The 16165-nt window shown below is 47.6% G+C and overlaps 1 protein-coding gene across 7 annotated transcripts in view; it reads left to right on the forward strand.

Moving 5' to 3' along the window:
- PDE3B (phosphodiesterase 3B) overlaps window positions 1–16165 on the forward strand; it is a 281272-nt gene that overhangs the window by 155721 nt on the left and 109386 nt on the right. For 6 of the 7 annotated variants that reach the window (XM_075928018.1, XM_075928021.1, XM_014575138.3 and 3 more), the window contains 2 exons: window positions 2774–2880; window positions 4503–4713. In XM_075928018.1, coding sequence (XP_075784133.1) covers window positions 2774–2880; window positions 4503–4713 — 318 coding nt within the window. The remainder of the gene's footprint in view (window positions 1–2773; window positions 2881–4502; window positions 4714–16165) is intronic. The other variant, XM_075928022.1, reaches the window with a different exon arrangement.

Consider the following 16165-nt stretch of genomic DNA (forward strand, 5'->3'; position numbering starts at 1 on the left):
AGCACTGGCATTAGGAGATTTGTTTTCGGCTCTCGACCTTCAAGATGCTTATTTTCACATTACTGTCCACTCGGCACATAGATGCTTCCTCAGATTTACGCTTGAGAATGATTGCTATCAACAGCATATTTCAGGGAGCAGGACCTGATAATCTTCTCTCATCTGGATGATTTTCTTCTGAAGTCTCCAACCCATTCTCACGCTCTTCATGCAACATCAATGATGATGCAGTGCTTCCAAAAATTGGGCCTACAAATAAACAGAAACAAGTCAACATTAACACCTACTCAAAAAATCCTTTCTCAACTTCACTACTGGGTGAGCCTCACTGCCACAGGAAAGATTCAGAACAGTCTGCAGTCTCATAAACACTATTTGCATCAGCCCACAGGTCCCAGCTTGCGACTGCCTCCAGCTACTGGGACACATGGCAGCCTCCCCCTTTGTCTTTCCCAATACCCAGCTGCACATGAGATGCCTTCAAACCTGGCTAGCTTTGGTATACAAACCAAAATGGCACAAGCTCCACAAGTACCTCAAGTAGCCTCTGTTTGTCAAGAACTGGAAATGGATGACAGGAGAGGGATCATGTGATGATTACCTATTCTGTTCACTCCCCCTTTGGCATCTAGCATTGGCCACTATTGGAAGACAGGATACTGGGCAAGATGGACCTTTGGTCTGACTCAGTATGTCTGTTCTTATGTTCTAAAGTAAAAAATTGTGCTTTTAAAATTTATAGGTGTGGAAAGGGTCACACTTAGGGTATGTCTATACTGTCACCCTACTTCGAACTAGGGTGGCTAATGTAGTCATTCAAACTTGCAAATGAAGCCCAGGATTAAAATATCCCAGGCTTTATTTGCATGTTCCCGGACGCCGCCATTTTTAAATGCCCGGTAGTTCGAACTCCCTGCGGCTACACGTGGCACGAGCTAGGTGTTTCGAATTAAAGCTCCTAATTCGAACTACCGTTACTCCTCCTACAATGAGGTCTTTAATGTTTATGTTTACACAATTAATTGTCTTTAATGTTTAATAAAGACAAATGCAAAGTGCTCCATTTAGGAAGGAACAATCAGTTTCATACATACAGAATGGGAAGCGACTGTCTGGAAAGGAGTACGGCAGAAAGGGATCTAGGGGTCATAGTGGACCACAAGCTGAATATGAATCAGCAGTGTGATGCTGTTGCAAAGAAAGCAAACAAGATTCTGGGATGCATTAACAGGTGTGTTGTGAGCAAGACACGAGAAGTCATTCTTCCGCTCTACTCTGCACTGGTTAGGCCTCAGTTGGAGTATTGTGTTCAGTTCTGGGCACCGCATTTCAAGAAGGATGTAGAGAAATTGGAGAGGATCCAGAGAAGAGCAACAAGAATGATTAAAGGTCTAGAGAACATGACCTATGAGGGAAGGCTGAAGGAACTGGGTTTGTTTAGTTTAGAAAAGAGAAGATTGAGTGGGGACATGATAGCAGTTTTCAGGTATCTAAAAGGGTGTCATAAGGAGGAGGGAGAAAACTTGTTCATCTTGGCCTCTGAGGATAGAACAAGAAGCAATGGGCTTTAAACTGCAGCAAGGGAGGTTTAGGTTGGACATTAGGAAAAGGTTCCTAACTGTCAGGGTAGTCAAACACTGGAATAAATTGCCCAGGGAGGTTGTGGAATCTCCATCTGTGGAGATATTTAAGAATAGGTTAGATAAATGTCTATCAGGGATGGTCTAGAGAGGATTTGGTCTTGCCATGAGGGCAGGGGACTGGACTCGATGACCTCTCGAGGTCCTTTCCAGTCCTAGTATTCTATGATTTTTTGTATTCATTTATAATACCCCAGCACAACAAGATCCTGGTCTATGATAATACAAATACAGTAATAATGATCCTAGTTGAACACCTGCATCCGTACTAAATATGAATGGTAGTCTTATTAATGCTGAAATAGTTGAACTACATTCAGGGTTTTTCCTGTTCCTAGCATCCAAAAATAGGCTTCCAAGTCACACTCTGGAGCACCACTAATCAGCTGCCAGAAATTCAGATTGAGAGAGAGAAAAATAGTAGGGTCATTTTTAATAATAGCAAACTACAAAATGAACTGAAAAGATTTGCCCATCTCTTATTAGTCCAAAGTTAAATTAAAATACTTCAACATTGCTTTATTACCAATTCTTATGACATTAATCTGTGGCAGCATAGATTTTATGCTATCCATAAAACAAGCAAAGCAAAACAACACCCAATAGCCCTAATATGTCTCTCTAATTCATTCTTAATTAGATAGTCTGAGGAAATTTTTTAAGGTCAGAACATTGTTTTAAAAAACTTGAGTATGTGGCATTTTGGAGCAGGGCTCAAAACAACTATTGGAGAAGGTAAGATACATTTTCTAAACAATGCTAAGGAAAGGTACGAGGTATTGCTAGTTGAGTATTTGTCTTCAGCCTACTTGCCACAGCTTTTATTTTGTCTCTTTAAAATTGCCTAGGTGTTCTGTCAGATTCTGATGTCATACTTAAAGCTTTATGTTCTTTATAATAAAAACCAGTGCATATTCTACGCAAATTTGTCATCTTGTTCACTTGTTGAAGGTTAATGTTACTGTGTAAGACATTATTATAGCTTACCTGTTTTGCTACAGTGAGTCTAGATTTCTGTTACGAAACTAAAATAAGCTGATCTACATATGCATCTTCCCTCACAACAGAATAGATTGTGAGAAATCAAAGCAGATTAAGAGAATGCTTGATATTTTTCTTATTTTTTATTTTAGCCAAGGATCTCATCCAAATGGGCCTTTCAGTACAAACCTACTGACAATACCAAAACAAAGATCATCTTCAGTGACATTGACTCATCATATAGGTCCCAGACGAGCTGGTAAGATAGCAGTTCATTATTCTAAACATCTTGCAGAATTTTGCTGTGATTATGACAAATTTGATTTAAATTAAACCCTCTTGTCTATGGTATTCTACACATTACATTAATTTTGATATTTTGTAAATTATAACATCAGTGTAAGTTAGCATTAGTATGTCACACACACTTGAAAATAATGTCAATCTAATGTACTTCTAAAAATATTCAGAGGACATATTGAACATGATTTCCATACAAACATAAATACAATACTGTATAACTGGAGAGAGTCTCTCTGCTACTGTATTAGCATACAAACCTGCAGGGTTTACAAAGATGTATACTGTGGTTGTCACTGAATTTTTTTGAAAAGCTACTATACTGCAATAAGTAATATGCCATAATTTTTCATTCTTATTTGTATTAAAGCAGTGCCTAGAGGCTTCATTTCAGAAATGGTCCCCATAGTACTATGACTTGTACACACACATATTAAGTTAAGAAACTATTCCTACCTATTCATGGAGCTTACAGTCCAAGGCCCTGATCATGCTACAAGTATCATGCAGGCAGACGCATGTATTCATGGGAAGTCCTGGTGAAGTAATGGAATGTGTTGCGAGATTAAGCCTGATAAATAGAGATTTTAGTAAGAAAGACGTTTACATCTTAATGATCTTTGTAGACTATGACAAAACAGAAATAGCAAATGCTGCTATGTAGACGCTTAGTAAGTGTTGAATTTTGTAATGACAAGTTTATATATAATATGTATTCCTTATACCAGAAATTAGAATTGATCCCTTTGCCCACATGAAATTAGAGCCTTAGTTTGTTGTTGTTCTGCAAGTTCCACTCATACATCGCTGGTTTTACTATAATTTCTGTAAGCTATTAAATTTATGTAAAATAAGTATACAATTTCATTATGGACACAACTACTTTTTTATTACAAATATAATTATTTTCAGATATATTGTGTATTTGTAAATCCATTCTTCTGACTGGGTTTGTCTAGTTTATTCACTGATTTTAGGCTCATTTCATTTTCCTAAAACCAAAGCATCATATAAACTTAAGCTCTGCTTCTGCAACTTTGTTGCGTGTGGATCGACTCCTCTACCTCTTATGGTGTCAATTGCAGTGATTTCCTCCTTCGTAACATTATAGATAGCATAATATATTATATGTAACTGAATATTTTTAAAATATGAATTCAAAATATTAAAATGTATTAAAACAGATACATTAAAACCAAGCTATTTAAAAAAAGCTGTCTAAATATGCAGTTTTACGTATATTTAGCTATGAGATCTCTTCTGAAAATGTATGAGGTTCAAATCCTTTTCAGATGCTGATATACAATTTTTATATGAACAAGCTTAAGCAATGACAAGAACAAGAGCATGCTCCCAAGTTACTCATATGCATAGCCTACTTTGCATTGCTTGTATATAAACGGAAACAGTTTTAATATTTAATGTATTGAATACTTTGACACATCTCTATTATGTCTTTCACCTGTTTTGTTTTAATTTAAGTGTAGAATTTTCTCATATTTTTCATTTTGATCTTTAAAACATTTTTCATGTGCTCTAAAGCAATGTTCAGTAAACTATTAACGTATATGTTTTTTGCAGGTACTTCCCCTAGTCTATGTTCTGTAGGTTCATCTAGTCATGGGTCTATCTCCAGTGGGTCTCTTGTCAATCGATCACCTGTAGAATTTCCCGATACTGCTGATTTTCTTACTAAACCAAGTGTTAATTTACATAAACCTCTGGGATATACATTTAGTTCTCCAGATTTTCATCAACAAGCTAGAACTTCTGCAAGTTATACATGTAACAGGTATGGTATACCCTCATAAGTTGTATGATGTAAATATCAGTGCTTTTACATGAAACATCATACTTTTTTCCGTAACCAAATTCAATATAGCTGTGAAAAATAACATCTCATACTAATTTATATCCATATGCATATGTTAAGGATGTTAAGAGGCAGGTAATTGACTAATTGTGTAGTCAATATAATATGTATCAAATACACAGTTAGTTGATAAGGGAAGGCACTCTGCACCGGCTCGTGCCAGTCCAGGAGCTACCCCTGCAGCGGCTTTGCAGTTCAAATGTAGTAAGAGCCGAAGGCACAAGCAGCCCAGCTTCTACTACATATAAACTGCCGGGCTGCAGCGAGGGTAGGTCCTCAACTGGTGCAAGCTGGGACAGAGCCAAGACTGCTGCAGCTCTGCATTTTAAACGTAACATAGTAAGAGCCACCCAGCACTTACTAGATTTGAAATGCAGAGCCACAGCGATCCCAAGCCAGTGCGAGTCGGGCCTGAGCCAGGCTTGCTCAGTCCCAGCTCACACCAGGTCCAGCAGCCCTTGTCTGCAGTGGGTCCCAGCAGAGAGCTGGGGCCCCCAGTGGACAGGAGCTGCTGCTGGAACTGCCTCTGCCTACAGCCAGCCTGGGCCACTGTGAATAGGGGCTGGTGCCAGAGCAGACTCTGCCCATCAGGGCTGGCTTTAGGAAGTGCAGGGCCCAATTCGAACCACTTTGCCGGCCCCCCTCGGCAAACAGATAAACCACGCACCCACACAACAAACCACAACCACACAAATATCACATAAGAAGTAGATCTGATCAAAATGTAGTTGAACATTTACAAAAAAAAAGCCAGCCTTTATTATGCAAAATTGTACACAAAATTAAATCAGTTGCCTTAAGTGTAGGTCAAATATTTTCAATTGAAAACTATCCAATTTTTTCAATAAAGTTTAAAGTTTGATTTTTAAAATGTTACCAGAGGGCGTTGCAGTTTTCTGTTTTACTTTTTTAATAGCTAAAATTGAGTCTTTGTTAAGATAGTGTCAGTTCTGTGGTCAAATTCCAGGCCTTAGTGATTTCAGCACCCATGATTTCACTAGGTAATATGGTACCTCACCACCATTGCCTCCTTTGCACTGCTCTTCAACACATTGCCTGCATGTTGAGTCCAAGATCAGTCTAGACAAGATTTTATCAATGATTTTTGCTTAAGCGATCGCTAAAACAATACAAGGACTCTCAATTGATTCTAGTCAGCTCTGCCTTTAAACACTGGATGTAAAGTGTCAGATATAATTGAGGACTTCCAAATAGACCCTACACCACCAGAAATAAAACATGTTTCCATCTTCTGTGACTTTCAGTTAGATGTGACTCACTATCCTCTGCTTAGTGTTCAAGTTATGGTAAACCCTAAGCCAGGTCATATTAAGTTCAGGTCTTTTAATCATTCAATATGGATAACATTTCATTCTCCCAGCTCCAAGTCTTAAGTGAATTTCAACCCAAAAGAGCCAAAATTGATCACCTTGACACAGCAAGTGTGTCTACTGATCTCTGTGGCAAAGTAAGTTGTCTATATAAATAAGGTCTGCTCCTGAAGACTTTTCCTACAGTTGATTAACAGATGGCAGTAGATAGCTCATTCAGACCACTGGCTGATAATAGTTAGTCATCCTGACCAGTCTTTAACCATAGTCATGGACTCACCCTACTCTCCATTGTCTCTATCATTCTCTGATGACCTGTGACAGAAAAGGAGGGTGGAAAGGGAAACTGAAGGGAGAGACCTCTTTAAATTCACCAATCAAAGAGCAGTATTGCCAACACAAAAATCACAAGGAACGCCTACACAAAGTTATAAGAATGGTCTACAAATCATAAGATATTTTAAAAATAAAACATGTTGGATTTTTATTGGTCTTTTGTTTGAGTATTTAGGGTTCATGTTTTAAAGCTTTCCTCCTTAGCTGTAAGGCCCAGAAGTATAGAGAACTTTTTTTAAATGAAAGCTGAGATTCCTACATAATCAACTGACTCCAGGCCTTTAGAAAAACACCAAATGTTTTGAGATTCATGGTAAAACAATGGAGGAATTCTTGTGAGCCCATGCTTTACCCACAGTATAAATAATAATAAAAAAATCCCAAACATCTTCTCCACTAAACATCCGAATGAGATACTGCAAAAGGTGAACTGAATTCAACAGCTCCTGATATGAACAGGTATCAACCTAGTTTTTCATATTTGAGATGGGTTACCCGGAATCATATATGATAATATGAAATCTTTCCATTCTCAAGTCAGCATATTCACAAAGCACCTATAATTTTGATCCATTTTATATTATTTTTCTCCCAGGGGCAACTGATCCCTCTGGCCCCCTCACTACGCCACTGCCCCCCTCCTGCAAATCTATCATCTTATGCATGTGCAAGATCTTTGAGAGCCGTCTCATGAATCTGCAGTTAGTGTCTGTGGCGCCTGCTTCTGGGTGGTGTCTCAATGCTGCCACATTCACCTCCAAAGAGGGGGCTTCCCAAAGCAAGCTCTTGCTGCTGACCCCCAAGGCATCCACAGGTCCAGTCTCCTTTCAATGGGCCCACTTCCCAGGGCTCATTGATCTTGGATCTGGCTTCCATCCCCTCTCCAACCCCCATCAGAACTAATATGCCTTCCTGGCTTAGGAAAAGAATAAACAGGAGGATTGGAAATTAACCCACTCAATCTCACATCCCCTAGGCAGGGAATAAGCCTACATTAAGCCCCAGCTGGAGTATCATGTCCAGTTCTGGGCGCCACATTTCAGGAAATGTGGAGAAACTGGAGAAAGTCCAGAGAAGATCAACACAAATGATGAAAGGTCTAGAGAACATGATATATGAGGCAAAGCTGAAGAAATTGGCCTTGTTTACCTTGAAAAAGAGAAGACTGAAAAGGGACATGAGACAGCTTTCAAGTTTCTAAAATAGTATCATAAGGAAGAGGAAGAAAAATTGTTCTGCTTGGCCTCTGAGGTTAAGATGAGAAGCAATGGGCTTAAATTGCAGCAAGGGAGGTTTAGGTTGGACATTAGGAAAAACTTCTTGCCTGTCAGGGTAGTTAAACACTGGAATAAATTGCCTAGTGAGATTGCGGAATCTCCATCACTGTAGATATTTAAGACCAGGTTAGACAGACACCTGTCAGGGATGATCTAGGGCAACTCAACTTTGGAAGCCCCAGGGGCCACACTGACACTTGCAGAACATGCTGAGGGCCTCAACTTAAGTGTGGTTGCATTTGCAAGCAAATATATACATATAGCTTCTTACACACTGACAGGCATGAATACAAAGATTTAGGCAAGACTACACAACACACAGGCCCCATTTAAATCAGTTCTGCTGATATTAATAAAATGAAGTATTTACCAAATTTCTACCCATGTGACAGCACTTGTCATGAGCAATGACAGTCCAAGAATTTAACTCCTAAAATACATATCAACACTGACTACTTTTTTGTTTTGGCTCCCACTCGCCTGCCACGTGTTGATCCCCACATAAACCCAAACTGCACCGTGGGTTGCAAACAAACTGGCCGTGAGCAGCATACCAAGTTATTAATAAAATATTTTATAAACGACCTTTTCTCTCTGCTGCCGTGTCTCCTCTCCTTGCTCCATCATCTCCCCTGGTGCCTGCTGCCCCACAACTCCTCACCCTCCTCTGCTGTCCTGACTCCTGCCCTTCTCACTGCCCTCAGACCTCCTGCGACCTGCTCCCCTCCACCAGCATGCTCCCCTCCACCGTTCTCTCTGCCCTGTGCCCACTCCTCCAATAGCCCCACTCTGCTCATGTGATCTACCCCTCCTCATCTAACACCTCCTTTGCCTCTCTCTCTGGTGCTGGTTCCTCCCCTGCAGGTATCTGCCCTTCTGCTTAACCCCAAAATCCCCTGGCACCTGCACCTTCCCTTAGCCCTGCATCCTCCTGGTGCCTCCCCCTTCCCTCACTGCCCCACCCCCTTTGCCCTCTTTTTCCCTGATGCCCACCCCCTCACCACTCTCTGCCCCATTCCTCTCCCGCCCCTCACACATGCCTTGCTCCATCCCCACCCCTTCTTTCAAGCCTTCTCCCAGCACCTCCCCCTCTAGCCCCTAATGCCCTTCCCCTCTCCTCTCTTCTCTCAGCATCACCCTGTCCCCTCTCCCACTGACACCTCCCCTCCTGCCCTTGTCCCCCTGGCATTTTTCTCTCCTGCACCCCTGACTCTTGGTGCCTTCCTCTCCCCCTGCCCTCCCCCCTTCTCCTTTCACCCTTCCTCCTCCCCCCTTCTCCTTCCTCCCCCACCCTTGCCAAAGCTCAAGCCCCTTCCCTTCCCCCCGCCCTGCCGCTGCTGCACAAGCCCGTTTCCTACCTTCTCCTTTCCACATTGTGGTTGCTGGGCCGTCACCGGGGCAGAACCCGGAGCCAGCGAGGTCTCTCAATGTGGCCTCCCAGGACTTTTAAAATCCCGGGCCGTGACGTTATGTCACGGCCCAGGTGTCCTCCTCGCCTACGTGCAACGCCGCACATGGGCAGCAGCAGGCGGCGAGAAGGAGCCATGCATGGCAGGGGCTGAGGGGGCGGAGTGGGAGGACTCGTGGGAGGACCGACAGGGGGGGTCGGGGCCCCTCCGGGCAGAGCCGGGGGAGAGACCCAGCTCCACATATTAGTGGAGCAGGGCCCCCGGCTCTGTAACTTGCCGGCTGGCACTTCCGGGTTCAGGGGCATGGGGCCCCCTTAGGTGCGAGGCCCAATTCGACCAAATTGGTCGAATTGGCCTAAGGCCGGCCCTGCTGCCCATGGGGAGCCTAGGCCCATTGTGGGCAGATGCTGCTTCATAGCAACCTCCCTTAACCCTGTGCCTCCCGCTAGTGCCTCTGCTCTTATCCCTGTTTTAGGAGAGAGCTTGAAAACAAACTAATTTCTTAATAGAAGCCCTTCAGTCTCAGGCACGGGCACACAGAACCTGCTTTTTTTTAGGTCACAGGAATCAGATTGTAGTCTTTAAAAAGGTAATTTTATTAATAATAACAAAGACAGACATACTTGATAGAGGCAACAGCGGGGGGGGGGGGGGTCCCCAGCACCGCCTCTTGTTCCCCCCTTGCTGCTTCTGATATAAAGGCAGCAAAGGGAGGAAGCGATTAATCATGTAGTTGACTACTCACATCCCTAGTATATGTAGCATCTGTTATGGGAAGGACTGTTGTCAAAGCTGTTCTTCTTAGAGTGGTTGCTCCTGTCCATTCGAGTGAGGTGTGTGCACGCCACGTGCACATCTCTGAGGAGCGTTTTTCCCCTAGCAGTACCCATAGCACCGGCAGGTCGCCCCCTGGAGTGGTGCCGCTATAGCAGCACATAATTATCCTGTCGGCGCCTCCCCTCCTCAGTTCCTTCTTACCACCAGTGACCGTTGGTTGGAGTGTGTCAATTACATTAGTTAGCTTAAGGTTCCCCGCTTATCTCTTTTGTGTAAATAGTTTCTCTGTAATTATCCCATTAGTTAGGTACTTAGTGTTAGACTTTCCTTTGTCCCCCCCCCCCCCCCACCAGGGGATAAGGAATGCCTGGACCGCAGGAGTTTAAGCCTTGTGCGTCCTGCATGAAGTTTATGCTCAGAGGTGACCCCCATGACAACTGCTTGAAGTGTCTGGGGGAGGGTCACTTGACAGACGCCTGCAGAATCTGTCGGGCATTCAAGCCACGAACAAAAAAAGACAGGGATTCGCGCTTAAAACTGTTATTGATGGAGGAGGCTCTGCAACCGGTACCGGTTCTTCAGACCGCGTTAACCAGTGCACCGGACACAGCGCGTGCCGTGCCGGCATGCGATGGGGCATCAGTGCCTAAGCCACCAGCACCGAGACACTGCTCACAATCCCCGACCCTGAAGAGGGCTAAGGCTTCAAGGGGTCGGTCGCCTAGCTGGAAGCCTGGTGCAGGCAAGCACCATTGCCAGTGGAGATCCGAGCAGTCCGATGCTCCTCCCTCAAGGACTCAGAAGGACGGTTTTGGCAGTAGTCCAGGCGTGCTGTCACTGCACCGGCCATCAATGCCCGAGACCTCAAGGCGGCTCATGAGTTGATCCACCTCATGGCCTCCCCACACTCAGCGCTGGGGCTTGTAGGATCGCGCCCACCAACACCAGGGGCTGTGATGGCACTGATTGCTCCCCTGCAGGGTGAGCCTTGGCCAGCGGTGGTGCCGCAGCCACTCATGGTGCTGCTGCCCCTGACAACCCCGTTACCAGCGCCAGTGACAGAAGCACAGTGGGCGCCAGGAAAGACATTGGCACCGCTTCCAGGGCCTATCATGCCCATGTCGGGTGTCCCGCAGCCAGCCCAGTACCAGTGGGCACCGTTTCCTGTGGTCCCACCGCCGCAGCACCCTCCGTTCTGCCGCCCGGTGCCATGCCAAGCAGGGGCACCACCCCCACCCCTGGCGCTCGCTACTCTTAACTCTGGCTCTGGCACCGCTGCAGGCGCCGGCTACCACCGCCTCTACTACAGCACCGGTGTCAGTTTGAACACCGGTGCGGGCATCCGCCTCTGCAGTAGCACCGGTGCCCGGCTCAGCACCGGCATCCGGCTCAGTGCCCGCCTTGGCACCGGCATCTGGCTCAGCACCCGCCTCGGCACCAGCACTAGCACCCGCCTTGACTCCTGCTGGAGTAGTCGCTGTGACGTAGTGGGGGTACCTTGCTAGGGCTGTTGCAACCTTTCTAGGGCTGTGGTGACCTCTGCTGTCTGTAGCAGGACCCAGCAGGGAAGGGGGGGAGTCATTATGCAAAGGGGGCTCCAAACTGGTCTGACCACCCACCCCCCATGGGGAGAAACAAAGGAAGGTGGAAGGCTGCCCTGGCTGGGGGCAGGGCTGGAGGAGAGGTAGTTAGTTCCTGTCTGGAAAGCAGGGGAGAAGGAGCTGGGGAGGGGGGCTGGGACTCCCCCATCTGAAGGGGGGCACTGAGGCCTCTTAGCCCCAGTTCCTGTAACCAGATTACATCTGTGCTGTGCTATATCCTGGAGAAGCAATAAACTACCTCCATTCTATTGGCTGGTGGAGTCTGTTCATGCCATTTTGGGGTGTAGGAGACGGGGGACCCCAACGCGCTGTCACAATCGCCGCTGCACCGGCTTTCTTCGTGGCACCGGCTGGTGTGCCAGCACCCGCACTGACAGCTGTTCCATCTGGCACTGATGACCTGGTGCCTCAATTGAGGCTTCCTGTACCAGCCCACGCTGGTAAGCCTCAGTCTATGGCCATGCTTAAACCCCCTCAGTGTCAGGGACAGCCTGGCTCCGCAGCGCCTTGGTCCGCCTCCTACTGCTCATCGGAGTCAGATGTAGAGTCGCTCCACTCAGAGGCTTCCTCTAGATCCTCATCCAGGCACTGTTCCCGTTCCCGGCACCACATGGGGCCAGTGTGGTTTTCAGCAGCCCTGGCCCCCGCAGCCGCAACCCCCCTGGCCTTTTTGGACGCCCTGGGCTTATCACCAGTGGCAGGGACCCACACTGCCCACACAGGCGTCCGCCTCCTCCCGCCGACACATCCCTGCGTCAGCATCACTTCCCAGGCCTACGTCGCCCCCAGGGCCTGTCGCTTCCCATATGGAGGTCACAGACCACCTGCTTCCGGAAGTTGTGCCACCGCAGCCGAGTCCACAGCTTCCTCAGGTGCCTATTCCGCCGGAGGTGCTCCTGCTTTTGGAGCCCATGAGAGAGTCTTCCTCATCCTCCTCCCTAGATGAGGCTTTAGCTGACCCTGCACCCACCATGCCGGCGATGGACTCCAGGTCCCATCAGGACCTCTTACGTCGCCTTGCCTCCAACCTGGGTGTACCGGTGGAACCAGTGCCAGAAGAGTCAGATCCCATGGTGGACATCCTGTCAAGGGATGCTCCTGTCAAGCTGGCTTTGCCGCTGAACAAGATGGTAGCCAAGATTACTACCACGCTTTGGCAGACCCCCGCCTCACTGACCCCTACCCTTAAATAGTGATAGAGATGCAGCCGTGTTAGTCTGGTGTAGCTGAAACAAAAGACAGAACTATGTAGCACTTCAGAGACTAACAAGATGGTTTATTAGGTGATGAGCTTTCTTGGGCCAGACCCACTTCCTCAGATCAAGACATAGTTCTGACTTTTGTTTCACCTACCCTTAAAGGCGTTGAGAGGCGTTATTTTGTCGTGCAATCTGATCATGAGCACTTGTACTCTCACCCCGTCTCAGGATCCATCGTAGTCCAGGCCGCAGCGCAAAAAGAAAAGCTGCCACAGCCCGGGTCAACCCCAAAGGCCAGGGAGCCTAAGCGCCTGGACCTATTGGGGCATAAAGTTTATGGTACGGGGGGAGTACAGCTTTGCATTTCTAACCAGCAGTCAATGCTTAGCCGGTATGCCTGTAATACATGACAGGCTGTCGACAAGTTTGGGGATAAGCTCCCGCCTGAGGCATGACGAGTTGGCTGCCATGACCGCGGAGGGCAGGGCAATCGCACGCACAGTCCTGCTGGCATCTTTAGATGCAGTAAATTCGGCTGCCAGGACTATGGCATCAGGTGTGGTTATGCGCCGCAGCGCCTGGCTGCAGGTATCTGGCATACCACCGGATGTGCAATCTACCATCCAGGACCTCCCATTTGAGGGGAAGGCCCTCTTCTCAGAGCATACAGACTCTAGACTGCACATGTTGAAGGATACTAGGTCAACACTTCGGTCATTGGGGATACACACGCCAGCTCCTCAAAGGCGGCAACTTCCCTATAGACAGTCGGGTAGACCACAGTTCCAGCAGAGCCATGGAAATTACTGGAGGCACCAGTCTCGTGCTCCCAGTGGGGGCACAGAGGCAACGGGGGCTTCAGCTTCTAACCGCAGGTGCCGTAGCCCTTGCCCAGATAATGCTAGGGGAACCAGTCAGCCCCCTTCTCACCCCACTAAGCCCCAGTTTTGATAGCATCAGCGAGGATCGTCTGCCAACCCCCTTTCTCTCCCCCCTGTTTGGGGACAGGCCATCTCACTTTGCGCAAGCATGGGCCGAGATTACCTCAGCCAGATAGGTCCTCGATCTCGTGTGGATTGGGTACTCTATCCATTTTCAGGTTTCCCCCCTTTCTTCCCTCCCTCCCCGTCCCTTTTCAGGGATCCATCTCACGAGGCTGTCCTGCACTAGGAGGTCCTTGCCCTCCTCGAAAAGGGTGCGATAGAACGAGTGCCCTCCCATTTGGAGGGCAAGGGGTTTTATTCCCAGTATTTTGTTATCCCAAAACTGAAAGGGGGGGCTTCACCCTATTCTGAACCTCCGAAACCTCAACAAGGAGGTGATAAAGACGAAGTTCAGAATGCTAACCCTGGCCTCCATCATTCTAATGGAACAGGGCGATTGGTACGCGGTCCTCGACCTCAAAGACGCGTATTTTCATATACTGATAAGGCCAAGTCACAGGAGGTTTCTATGATGCATTGTGTCCCCCAACCATTTTCACTTTATTGTTTTTCCCTTTGGGCTCTCTATAGTCCCCAGGGTGTTCACGAAATGCATGGTGGTATTAGCCGCATTTCTCAGGACCCAGGGCATCCAGGTTTTTCCCTACCTGGATGACTGGCTGGTTCGGGGGCGCTCTCAGGCACAGGTGGCAGCTCACGTAGACTTTATACAGTCCCTCTTCACGAGAATGGGGCTTTTACTGAACAACGAGAAGTCAATCTTGACCCCTTGTCAGGAAATAGAGTTTGTCGGGGCTCTTCTCGACGCCAGGGTGGCACGAGCCTTCCTTCCCAGGGTAAGGTTCGATATCATACTAGCCATGGTAAACGACATGAAGCGTTTCAGCCCGCGCCTGTATGAGGTTGCTGTGCCACATGGTGGTGTGTACCTACGTTGTTCGCCACGCCAAGCTAAGACTTTGGCCCCTCCAGGCATGGCTGGTGACAGTTTTCAACCAGACTTCAGCTCACTGGGACATACTACTCACTGTACCTCCGCGAATAATTGCCTCCCTTCAATGGTGGACTCGAAAGGAGGTGATATGCAGAGGGGTACCATTCCAGATCGAGCTGCCCTCAGTCACGTTGGTGACAGATGCCTCCGACGTTGGCTGGGGAGCTCACCTACGCCGCCGCAGAACTCAGGGAGTGTGGACGCCTCTCGAGAGACCCCTACACATCAATGTAAGAGAGTTACGGGCAGTCGGGAGAGCATGTGAGGTGTTCTTGCCCATGATCTCGCAGCGCTCAATCCTGGCGCGCCTCGACAACACAGCAGCCGTGTTTTATGTGAACAAACGGGGAGTGCACGATTGTCCCCTCTGTGCAGGGAGGCGATGCTTCTATGGGACTTCTGCATAAAGCACAACATCCACATTCAGGCCGAGTACCTGCCAGGGTGCAAGAACTTGCTAGCAGATGCACTGAGCAGGTCCTTCGCAGCCCACGAGTAGTCTTTAAAGGGGGAGATCGTGGGTCAGATCGTGGGTTATTCCCGGGTGGATATGTTTGCCACGGCAGGGAACAAGAAATGCCCCCGATATTACTCATTTCTGGGGCTGAGCATGCACTCTAGGGGGGATGCGCTAACAAAGGAATGGCCTCGGGAACTCCTCTATGCGTTCCCGTTGATCCCCAAGGTGTTGGCCAGAGTCAAAGCTTGCACAGCTCGAGTAATCCTGATAGCCCCCCAACTGGCCCAGGCAATTTTAGTTCCCGATACTGTGGCAAATGCTGTGCGCGAAGCCGCAGCCCCTGCCCATGATCCCGGACCTCATCACCCAACCCTATCGGGGGGGACTCTTAGTCTATCCGAATCTCAAGTCACTCCACCTCACGGTGTGGCTTATCGGTGGTTAACACGTGATGAGCGGGCTTGCTCACATGCAGTTCAGATGATTGTTAGGTAGCAGAAAGCCCTCCACTAGAAAGTCGTATGCGGCTAAGTGGAAACCCTTCACTGTGTGGGCATCACAGAAAGGGCTGGACCCATGCCGAGCTCCGGTTCCGCTGGTACTCGACTACCTGCTTGGATTACGGCAGACGGGCCTATCCGCCTCGTCTATTAAAGTGCACTTGGCTTTCCTTTCTACCTTCTACCCTTGTTCGGGGTCTAGTTCCCTATTTACTGATCCGATAGTCAAAGAGATTCGTGAACGACCTAGACAAAGTGTGCCCTCATGTGAAGCCACCTGTTCCCCAGTGGGACCTCAATCTAGTGCTCACAAAACTGATGTCACCTCCATTTGAGCCCTTAGCGACTTGCTCCTTAAGGCACTTGTCCCTAAAGGTAGCTTTTTTAGTGGCCATAACTTCAGCACGCCGGGTCTCCGAGCTTTGTGCCTTGACTGTAGAGCCGCCTTACTTGGTGTTCTCGGCGAATAATGTTAGACTCCACCCACACCCGGCTTTCCTCCCCAGGTGGTTTCGCCTTTCCATATGTCGCAGGAAATTTCCT

The sequence above is a fragment of the Pelodiscus sinensis genome, chromosome 4 (genome assembly GCF_049634645.1).
Source record: "Pelodiscus sinensis isolate JC-2024 chromosome 4, ASM4963464v1, whole genome shotgun sequence".
NCBI classification, from domain to species: Eukaryota; Metazoa; Chordata; order Testudines; family Trionychidae; genus Pelodiscus; species Pelodiscus sinensis.